Source organism: Erpetoichthys calabaricus, chromosome 1, assembly GCF_900747795.2.
Source record: "Erpetoichthys calabaricus chromosome 1, fErpCal1.3, whole genome shotgun sequence".
Classification (NCBI taxonomy): domain Eukaryota; kingdom Metazoa; phylum Chordata; class Cladistia; order Polypteriformes; family Polypteridae; genus Erpetoichthys; species Erpetoichthys calabaricus.
The window spans coordinates 324975590-324987597 of record NC_041394.2 but is presented as its reverse complement, the minus strand read 5'-3'; the positions used below and the strand labels follow the sequence as shown (position 1 = coordinate 324987597).

At 40.1% G+C, this 12008-nt stretch overlaps 1 protein-coding gene across 1 annotated transcript in view; it reads left to right on the top strand.

Annotated features, from left to right (window-relative positions):
- The window catches only part of tph2 (tryptophan hydroxylase 2 (tryptophan 5-monooxygenase)), a 195389-nt gene that overhangs the window by 30331 nt on the left and 153050 nt on the right, over positions 1-12008 (top strand). The window contains exon 4 of the mRNA XM_028818446.2: positions 9916-10016. Coding sequence (XP_028674279.1) covers positions 9916-10016 — 101 coding nt within the window. The remainder of the gene's footprint in view (positions 1-9915; positions 10017-12008) is intronic.

The following is a 12008-nucleotide window of genomic DNA, read 5'->3' as shown; positions in this document are numbered from 1 at the left end:
TGTAACAATAAAATGCATTACTAAAAATTATTGTGAGGTGCCATCTTAAGCAGGCAGTGTGGTGTAGTGGATAAGGTGTTGGGCTTCAGACCCTGTGGTTTCATTTCAGACTCCACTACTGACACTCTGTGACCCTGAGAAAGTCACTTGACGTGCCTGTGCTCCAACTGGAAAAAGAATAGTAATGTAACCATCCATCCATTATCCAACCCGCTATATCCTAACTACAGGGTCACGGGGGTCTGCTGGAGCCAATCCCAGCAAACACAGGATGCAAGGCAGGAAACAAACCCCGGGCAGGGCGCCAGCCCACCCTAGGGCACACACACACACATCAAGCACACACTAGGGACAATTAAGGATTGCCAATCCACCTAACCTGCATGTCTTTGGACTGTTGGAGAAAACTGGAGCACCCAGAGGAAACCCACGCAGACAGGGGGAGAACATGCAAACTCCATGCAGGGAGGACCCGGGAAGCAAACCCAGGTCTCCTTAACTGCGAGGCAGCAGTGCTACCTCTGTGCCACTGTGCCACCCCGTAATGTAACCAATTGTATCATAAACGTTGTCAGTCACCTTGGATAAAGGTGTCAGCTAAATAAGTACATGTCAAATAAATAGTATCACCTTGAGTATGGGAAAGACCTTATACATAAATTAAAGGTATTATTATTATCTGTTGGAATTTCAAATGCAATACACATGTCTATGTTATATGCCATTTAGTATGGGATTCGTAAAAACAGTGGATTCAGAGAGCAGTATTGTTTGTTTCTCACCTAAAAAAAACTTTTAAACCTCCCAAAGCTCTTTTAAGTGAGTTTTCACAATTGTGAAATCATCTGCAAAACAAATTTTAGTATAAGTTTCATGCAACAAATGCAATGCACATGTCTTTGTTATGTGCCATTTGGTATGGGATTCATAAAAGCAGTATTAATGTTTGTGATGCACCATTTGTTGGAACGACAAATGCAATGCATTTTATTACAAATGTTTGTGATGCTCCATCTGTTGGAATGACAGACATAGTAGCTTGGCGGATATACAGATACACAGATACTTACTGTATCCTTTTATCAAGGTGGAATATTGGTAATAATTGTGAGGTTATAAGTAACTCGTTGTGTATGGGACTATTTATGCCTTGATTTTGCCTATACACAAAAATATAAATACATTCACTAACTCTTTATTAAATATACATACATTGATAAGTATTGTTAAAGAAAATGTGATAAGGCAGCATAAAATGTCTCCATAGGACCTCATTTAATAGCAACAATACTAAAGCAGAATGAATGAAAACATGAATGCCAGCTTCCAGACGGCTCTGTTCTTTTATGTGATAGGGACTAGAAGCAGTGGCACTTCCAGTGTAAACCAAGGGGATGTGAGGTCACTGGTCTTCTACAGGCTTCTCCTCCACTATGGGATTGAGAAATATGGAAAGTTAGCGACTGTGTCCTCACCCCAAACCCATCCCCTGTTTTACCTTTTGCGTGGAGCCTCCAACACACTCTGGTAACTTGCCTACGTGACAGTGTACTTTTCTTTCCATTTTCTTAAACAGTTTGTGTTGTAGAAAAAATTTAGCTAAAGTCATTCATGGAAACCAGATGAAAAGGCAGAACATTTCTTTATTTGCACTTAGATATTGACAAATGTCTCAGTCCATGGAGTGAGCAATCAATATAACAATCCATCTGCTTTTATACTTCTCTGTTACATTACTTCATCTAAAACATCACGTCATCTGACACTTAATTTGCATAATATGCAGAGCTTCATCCAATCAACGAGTGCCACCAGTGTTTTCTGACTTCTTTTGACTCTCCCATTAATCTGAATATTGCCCTATAATAGGGGTGATCTGCGGACTCTTCTATTGCTTTTAGCACCACATCATAGGAAGGGTGTTTGAGCTTTCCCATTAGTTTATTCCCATTTTCTAGAAGGGTGTTTGTTACTCATCTACTTCATTTTAACCTTAGCAACTATCTTGGTGGCTTTCTCACATCCCTAGGCTTGAAACAACATTTAGTTAACCCTTTAGTTACATTCAGCTCTTATCCTTATGTTTATGTTAAAACTTCATATAAGTATATACTTGTATGCAATTGTAAAATTATATTATGTCTTGATTAATAAAATTGATTAAAATATTTGCCTTACCTTATTTTTGAGACATTTTGAACTGCTCCATGTCTGTTCTTAGTTGAATGGCTGGCCAGTTTGTTTTTTGTTATATATCATACATAAACATCTACACATGGAAGTGTGTGCGTCTGTCTGTCTGGCCCGGACGTGAGAGGCGGAGTCAGGGTAAGGGCTCCACGTCTGAAGTTATACAAGCGAGGCCAGCACGTCAGCAAAACAAAACCTACAAAGAAAGAGTCACTCACTTAGCGGCTAATACAGGAGCGAGGCAAGCACATTGGCAAAATGGTATCCCTTTTAGTTTTCCTTCCACTTCTAATATGCAAGAAAGGCGAGCACGTTGGCAAAACAAAACCTCCAAAGAAACTTTCAATCACCTGACATCTCGACATTTCGATTTTTTTTCTGATGATTTCAATAGTTTCTAGGACCCCGGGCTTTCTACAGCATGGGCTTTCTGTATAATGGTAAGTTTATGATGTAGCTGTGAACTCTCTTGACAGTCGGACTGATCTCCACCACTGGGACTCTGTCTTATAAGTAAATTCCATGTGTAATACTATGCACCCTGAAAAGGTAATGTCTGCTTACATTTATATTTACTAGGGGGCGCACTTTACGCTAGCCACTTCGCATCTCTGCCGCTTGTGTTGTGAAGGGGGGGGGGGGGGGGGGGGGGGGGGGGGGGGCTGAACACACGCTAAGGAGATGCAGACGGATCAGCTGCTAGCTTGCTGATAGCTGCTATTGAGCTGCGTGATCTGCATGGCGTGTCAATCATTTAAAAGCCTGTACAGCAGCTGTCCTTTTGTCTCACAGGACTTCAAAGTGTCTCTCCGAGATGATCATGTCTCGACCCAATATTTTTTTATATAATAGATAGATTTGTTTAGCAGATGTGTTACAAAGGAGGTCAACGTAATCGAGTGACATCAGTCTAGCTCAGCGTTTCTCAACCTTTAAGTATTTGCGATCCAAGTTTTCATAACAGTTTCAATCACACCCCCCTAATGTTTTTTTGAAAGGAGCCCACTAATACCAATTTGTTCTTTTTTAATTAATGATATATCATAGATGCATATTTTATTATACCTACTTAACTTTTATCGACATTTATCTAACTCTATATTTATTTTTTTAGTATCAGAATGCGTTTAAGTTAATTTGTTTTGGTTTCAATAGATATATTTTTCCTATTTTCGATTCTTGTTTTCTTTTTTTCACATCTTCGCGCCCCCCTTTTTGTTACTTCGCGCCCCCCCCCCCAGGGGGGCCCGCCCCACAGTTTGAGAACCACTGGTCTAGGGACTGTTTCGAACAAGGATAGCAAGTCAGACTACAAAAGTTGATCACTACAAATGAAGAGCTATAAAGTTAACCTAAGGAAAAATAATCAATTAACAATTATCTACAGAGCAAAAAGCCTTCGTTAACAATTTGTTGGCTACTCACAGAACAGCAGGGTTCTTAAACACGTGGAGGGAGTCAGCAGTTGGGATGTGTCCTGATGCTATTCACATTCAGGGTTACCACTTTATAGGGTACTTATGTCACGTGTGACATTATGACTTGCCTGTGCTGATCAACATGCAGCACTTCATCCCCTCTAGGGCCATGATGAGTAAGCAGAACAACCAGACCTCAAAACGCTCGTCTTCCTCCTCTGAAAGCATCACTTTAGTTCATTACCATACCTTAGGTTTTTAGGTTTATTTTATTTATATAGCACATTTTAAACAACTAGAAGTTGACCAAAGTGCTTTACATAGAAAATATAACAGTATGAAATAAAAGCCAGATAAAGAATTATTAAAAAATAAATATTATACATACATGAACACACATATCCCAACACACAAACATAAATAACTTATATAAAATTATGCAAAATAAAAAAAAATATATAAGATGAACACAATATAAAAGATATAAATAGAAAGATGTAACCACTCAAACTCACAAGCTAAAAGCAAGTGAATAAAAGTGCATACAACAATGAAGTGAGGGAGCCGACCTTATTACGAGGGGCAGACTGTTCCACAATTTAGGACCATTCACCGCAAATGCGCGATCGCCCCTCAGCTTCAACCGTGTGTGTGGGACAGTAAGCAATAGCTGATCTGAAGACCTCAGCTGCCTGCCTGACGAATATGGAACAAGAAGATCAGCTAAGTAACACTAACATCTTAAAATTCACCCTGTAACTAACAGGGAGCCAACGAAGAGAGTCCAACACTGGAGAGATGTGATCCATTCTTTTGCTGCTGGTGAAAACTCTAGCAGCTGCATTCGAGACAGTGTCGTACAGGATACCCCAACATACAGGGCATTACAGTAATCTCAATGAGGCATAACAAAAGCGTGAATAAGCATTTGTAGGTCATTGAATGACAAAAATGGCTTGGCTTTGTTGATCGCCCTGAGGTAGAAGAAAACCTTATTTCTAATGGCCGAATGTATTCATTTTAAAATTGACCAGGGTTCAACAGACATTTTCTTAGGGGTTCTTCTAAGTTTACAAAACTGGACATTTTTCTTTCCTTGACCCAGGCTTGTATTTAAACAGTGACATTTGCCGATTTGTGAAATCAAGTGTTAATAATAGTGCTGTTCATAATATGGCAGAAAACCTCCATTCATTTTTTTCTGAAGAAATTACCTCTTATTATCTCTTGTTCTGCCACATTCGATTCATTTGTTTTTTGTAGAATGTTCAGTACAGGCCCAGTGAAGTGAAGGTACATGTTTGGTATCTGAAGACTTTGACAATAATTAAACGATTCCTAAGCAGAATCCAGCAAGAGATATTAACTCATGCCAGGCAAAGAAATAATGGAAGCTATCATTTCTGCAGTGATCATTTCTGAGCTTTCATCATTTTAAACTAATTTGCAGTAACGTGGCTGACTTTAGTGGTCTCTGCTGAACATATCAATAATTACCCCCTTATGCTTTTTGTGCCTGAATACACGGTCCAGTCCTGCAGTCTCTTTTGTGTTGGAGATCTTCTTGGTCCATCTGCTTTGAAGGCCTATCCCTAATGACAGAGCCAGTCTGACACCAGAGAGAGGAATGTGTGCCGGCACTGGTGGAGGGGCATGCGCCTTCATGCTGTGTTGTTTGTAGCTGCTGTGTGATTATTTTTTATTTGGTTCCCGCCTTTATCCAATATTTCAGATTCATCTGGTTATGTTTCTGTTTGTGTTTTTACAATTGGAGCTCATGTTGAATTGCTCATGTGTCAGTAGTGGGGCTTGAACCCACAGCCTCAGAAAGTCCAAAGCCTTAACCACTATGCCACACCGTTTCCACTTATAATGTGAAAATGTACTATGGCATTTTTTATTTGGTGTAACATATACTCTAAATACTTTAAATTACATATGCATGAAAAGTATGCCAAACTCTGCCATGCAGGCTGCCACTTTAGGTGCAGCCCTGCTTTTTAATGTCATATTCCAGTCTTCAGTTTGCCTACGTTTTAATTACCATGCTAACTTGGAGGGCAACACAAGTGTTGACAAAATGAAAATGAAAATAAATGAAAACCTGACCAGAACTTCACTGGTCAGTCTTAGGAAAAGACCTCACCCAAGGCAGCCTGGCCCCAAAATCAAATGGCATGCTTCTCTGGCCTATACAGCCCTAAAAGGGGCCCAGACTTTAAAAGTTCAAAAAACTTTTTAAATGCACAACGCATAAACAAAATACTCTTTTGGAGAGGATGACCATAAACCTCTGACCAATAGACCAAAACAATACAAGGTTCCTTATATTTTAAAGCAGTGTTTCTCAACTGGTGGGCAGTGGTGGACCCTAACCCCGGACGAAACTACCAGCACTCAATTCACAGTGGCAACATCACAGGAGGCTCGCAGCCCTCCTGTAGACAACCTCTCCAACCCCTGCTCTGACGATCATGCTTGATGCCCAGAGGAGGTAAAGCATCGACAACTGTGCCTGGTTCATATAACACTCTGTTGATTGGATGGGATTCCCTGCCAACACCCCCAACCCCACCCCCACCCCTTTTTACTGATCGTACTCAGTTCCCTGAGGGAGATCACTCTATTCCCCCTGCTCAGATGATTGAGCTAAATTCACAAATAGGGAACGCACACAGCCCCACCCATTGTTGGCTGCAAGTGAAAAATTGAGTTTGTGACACTACAAAGGTTGTTTTAAAATGCATTAAATAAAGAAAAACAAAATATAAGGCAAAAAGATAAACCTAATGGGGCAACACAAGGCCAAAGAGTCAAAAACTGCTCTCCAGATAACAAAAATCAGACGCACAGTGCAGCAACAGTGAGACGTCCTAAGAACAGCGAGCTACCTGATGGAGCAATGTCAAGCGTGAGAATCCACTGGGTTAGCACTTGTTTCTTTTTGTTATATTAATAATAATTATTTCAGAGCTGGTTATTGTCTTATGCATATAAACGTCTACGCGTGGAAGTGTGTGTGTCTGTCCGGCCCGGACATCGGGGTAAGGGCTCCACCTCCGAGGAAACAGAAACTCGCTTAGGCGCTAATAACACAAGTGAGACCAGCACATCAGCAAAATGAAACCCTCGGAAGAAAGACAATGTCGCTTAGCCGCTAATATCGGCAAAACGGCATCCATTTTACTTTTCCTCCCGTTGTTAATGCACAAACGAGGCGAGGACGGCGGAAAATCGAATCCTCCTAGGAGAGAGACGCCCAGAGGAGTTCCTTTCAATTATCTGACATCTCTACATTCAGTTTATTTTATTTTCTGATGATTTCAATAGTTTCTAGGACCCCTGGCTTTTTACAGCACGGGCTTACACAGCTAATATAATATAATATAATATAATATAATATAATATAATATAATATAATATAATATAATATAATATAATATAATATATAAACATCTACACGTGGAAGTGTGTGTGTGTCTGTCTAGCCCAGGAAGTGAGAGGTGGAGTTGGGGTAAGGGCTCCACCTCTGAGGAAACAGAAACTCACTTAGCCGCTAATAACACAAGCGAGGCCAGCACGTCAGCAAAATGAAACCTCAGAAGAAAGAAACAGTCACTTAGCCACTAACATACAGTATCCTATTTACTTTTCCTTCCCCTGCTAATGCACAAACGATGCAAGCACATTTACAAAATAAAACCTCCTAGGAAAGAGATGCCCAGAGTAGTTCCTTTCAATTACCAGACATCTCTACATTTCAGTTTTTTTCTGATGATTTCAATAGTTTCTAGGACCCCAGGCTTTTTACAGCATGGGCTTATGTAGCTTGTGTATTATATTAATCATAATTTTTATTATTATTGTAATAGCATTGACTCATGTATTAGCCTGGGGATGACTTCATCGCTAAGTCACCAACATTATGAGCCGGCATTCCATCATTGAAATGAACATCTTCAGTGTCAGCTGCATGGGAGCTGATAAAATCAGTCGGCCTACCAAAGTGGCAAATGAATTCCAAAAAATGTGGCCACAGCAAGCGGCCCTTCTCAGGTCAGAGGTGAGCTACCAAAAAGAGTGATGTAAAGATCAAGAAATCCATTGGGTTGGTGCCAGTGAGCACTGTGCAGTGCTACACAATGATGATGACAATGATCATTATTATTATTGTAATGGAACTGACTCTTGCATCAGCCTGGGGAAGGATTCATTGCTGAGTCACCATTAGTAAAAGCTAGTATTCCATCATTTAAATTGGCATTTTTAGTGCCAGCTGCAGGGAAGCTAATACAAGTTGTCATGGATTCCAACTTGTGTGGCAGCAGTGAGCCATCGAGCTTCCTACAGGAGTGATGGAAGGGATAGGAATCCAATGGGTTGGTGATGGCAAGCACTGGGTAGAACTACAATATTTCTGTTACTAAGAAAAATGGTGTCAGAAAACATAAAAACCGAAGAATGCTTAGTCATTGTTAGTTAAATCTTTGAAAATGTTTTTTAATATGTAAATAGAATTTTGTAATATGCTCAAACCTCCTGTCTAGCATATGTCAGGTGATTTTTGCTATCGTGTAAATTGCTTGTACAGCTATTAGGATTCTAAATAGCTAATTCTGCATGGGTCCTGGTTGAAGTCTTTAGCTATTATATTTTCATGTTACTTTAATACTAGAAAAATTGCTGGAGCAATGGCAGTAGATTTACCACAGCTTCAATGTCAATGTCAATTTATTTATATAGCACATTTAAACAAACATAGTAATGCTGTGGCCAAAGTGCTTTACAAAAATAGAACAAATTAACATAAAACATAAATAGAAATAAAATATATGAACATAAAATAAAATACATAATAAATAGAAGTAATGTTATACACATGAAAAATAGAAGTAATGTAATATAATCACAAAGAGGAAACCATCAGTATTACTGAAGGTAACTGAATGCAAGTGAGTAGAAATGAGTCTTTAATCTTGTATTAAACAGTTCAATTGTAGACGACTCCTTTATGTGATGAGGTAAAGAGTTCCACAGGCGAGGTGCAGCAGCTGCAAAAGCCCTGTCCCCCTTGGTTTTACACTTGGTACGAGGGACAACCAGAGACAGCTGACCAGAAGAGCTAAGCACTCTGGATGGCTGGTGTAAAACACACAGTTCAGATAAATAGGCAGGAGCAAGCCCATGTAAAGATTTAAAAACTAGCAGCAGGATTTTAAAATCAATTCGAAAACTGACAGGCAGCCAGTGTAAAGAAGCTAAAATAGGAGAGACAGAGTCAGACTTTCTTGCCCCAACCAGAAAGCGAGCGGCAGCATTTTGTACCAACTGTAACCTGTGTATCAAGGATTTGTTAATCCCAGAATACAGCGAGTTGCAGTAATCGAGGTGAGAAAAAATAAAGGCATGAGTAGCTATCTCAAGATCCCTAGAAGATAAAAAAGGCTTTATCTTACCTAATAGATGAAGTTGGAAAAAGCAACTCTTGATTACAGAATTTATTTGTTTCTCAAAAGAGAGGTTACTGTCAAAGGTAACACCAAGATTGCGGACTTGAGGTTTGGAAAAGACAGAGAAAGAGCCAAGAAGACCAAGACCAATTTGGGCTTTAGCTAAGTATTAAGTAAGCAGTGTGGTGTAGTGGTTAAGGCTTTAGACTTCAGACCCTGTGATTGTGGGTTCAAATCCCACCTTTGTCCCTGTGTGACCCTGTGCAAGTCATGTGACCTGTCTGTGCTCCAATTGGAAAGCCAAAAGAAATGTAACCAATTGTATCATAAATGTTATAAGTTGCCTTGGGTAAAGATGTCAGCCAAATAAGTACATGTAAATTATGCACTGGTCAGCTTTGAATCAATATGGTTATATTGGCCAGGTTCCTTCAGTCTGGTCCATTTGGTGTTACTTACCCTGCATGTCATTCCTCGATATCTCATTTCTCTAAAGACCTAATTTAAAAATAAAACAACAAATGAGAATTCATCATTCTAGTGTGATGTTCTCAAAAACCCGTTCTGCGTTTTGCTAACTAACTCTCCATCATGAATCACAACAATGGTGCAGTTGAGAGTAGGCCTTCCAGAATGCTTTAAGAAAGTTGAAGAAATTAAATGGTGTACAGTTTGTAAGGTGATACACATTCTTGCTTTTAAAGTAATAAACAAGAGATTTGAGGAGAAATGGCTGCTTTGGTTACATCACATTGGCTAACATGTTAATTTGGCCTCATTTTGTAACATGGTGGCGCCATTACTCACCGTCTCAGCTCATCTCTGTTTTCTTTACTTGCCTTTTATCTACTTGACAGAACTGGATGGTGTTCCCTGGTTCCCAAGAAAAATAGCTGAGCTGGATCAATGCTCTCACAGAGTGCTCATGTATGGTTCAGAGCTGGACGCAGATCATCCTGTAAGTTGCCTTCTGTAAAGCTGTCTCCATCTAAATGCAATTTTTAAAAGATGTGATTTTGTTTCTTTATCCATCTGAATTTTGATTAGAGTGAAATGACCAAAAATGACATATGAGAGATGTGAAACGGGTATGGACATAGTATGCAGTGACCAAGTATACACAATTATAACATAATGTAATATGGTGGTTCTCAGGCTAAGGATCTGCACTGGTATCTGGTGGGTTCAAATTCCATTACTGCCAGAAGGGATCCTACTCTGTTGGGCCCTTGAGCAAGGCCCTTAACCTGAAATTTGCTCTAGGGGCACTGTACAATGGCTGACCCTGTGTTCGGACCTCCAAAGGTCATGCGACAAAACAGTTTCTTCTTGGGGATTAATATACCTGTAGTGTACCAAATGCCAAATAATCCATCCATCCATTTTCCAACCCGCTGAATCTGAACACAGGGTCACAGGGGTCTGCTGGAGCCAATCCCAGCCAACACAGGGCACAAGGCAGGAACCAATCCCGGGCAGGGTGCCAACCCACCGCAGGACACATGCAAACACACCCACACACCAAGCACACACTAGGGCCAATTTAGAATCGCCAATCCACCTAACCTGCATGTTTTTGGACTGTGATAATATAATATAATATGCCTCCTTGAGTGAAGTTTGCATGTGTTCCCCACTGTGATGTGTGAGTCCCTGCCTTGCACCCCAAAACACGAGGCTGAGTCTCAGTACCTTAGCAAAACTGGCTTTATTCTGCTTGAAACAGGAACAGCACGGTTATCTACCACTCTCCTGTACACAGACACAGCCATCAGGCAGGTCAGTGGCCAAGTTATACTGCTCCCTTCAATTATAATGTTCCTTGCATCACCCATTGATGACAGGCACTTATAGCGTGACCGCGATCGGCTCGGATTTGCTTTTGCGATGAGCCCCTACAGCGCTGGGAGCCTGCGGTTGCCCCGGCAACAAATAAACAGCTTTCCACAGAAGCGGCGATTGCACTTCGGGACGTTCTTCGGTGTCGTCCCGTTAGATAGAGTCCCAAAAGAGTTTAGAAACTTCACATATGTGTTTCCTTCGGGTTCTTCGGTTTCCTCCCAGAGTCCAAAGACATGCAGTTTGGATGGATTGGCAATGGTAGCCTGGCCTTAGTTAGAAAGTGTGTGTGTTCATCCTGCAATGGGCCTGTACCCTCTCCATTGGATGTCCCTGCTTTGTGCCAAGTGCTTGTTGGGATAGGCTCCAGCTTCCCCATGACACGGCTCTAGATAAGCAGGCTTATGAAATGAATAATATAATATAATACTAGCAAAATACCCGCGCTTCGCAGCGGAGAAGTAGTGTGTTAAAGAGGTTATGAAAAAAAAAGGAAACATTTTAAAAATAACGTAACATGATTGTCAATGTAATTGTGTTGTCTTTGTTATGAGTGTTGCTGTGTTTTATATATATAAAATACACACACACACATATAAACATATATATACATATACATATACACATATATATACATATCTACATATATATATATATATATATATACATATACACATCCACATATCAACATATATATATACACATATATACACACACACACAGTTTATGGGTGATGATTGTTTTACTCTTTTTATGTTTATTTTATTTTATTGTAGAATCAACTCCTATCTGCGCACAGCAGGGCAGCCGTGGGCGGATGCGTATGGTGTATTCACTCCGTGTTATCGTGCATTGCGCTGTCAGTGGTATTTTGATAAAAGAATTTGAACAACATATAAGAAGCGTATAAATTATTAAACAGTAAAACATTAACATTTAAGAAGTAAAGTTACATTAAGTACTACTGCAGTGCCTTTGGGTATACCTCATTTTTTGTTTGCCCATTACATGGTTAAATGTATAAATTTTTTGGTGCACCTACCCGAGAACACGCGACATATAACAGAGCGTGGGAGAAGCATGGATTTTAAACACGCGTTGAGTTCATCTG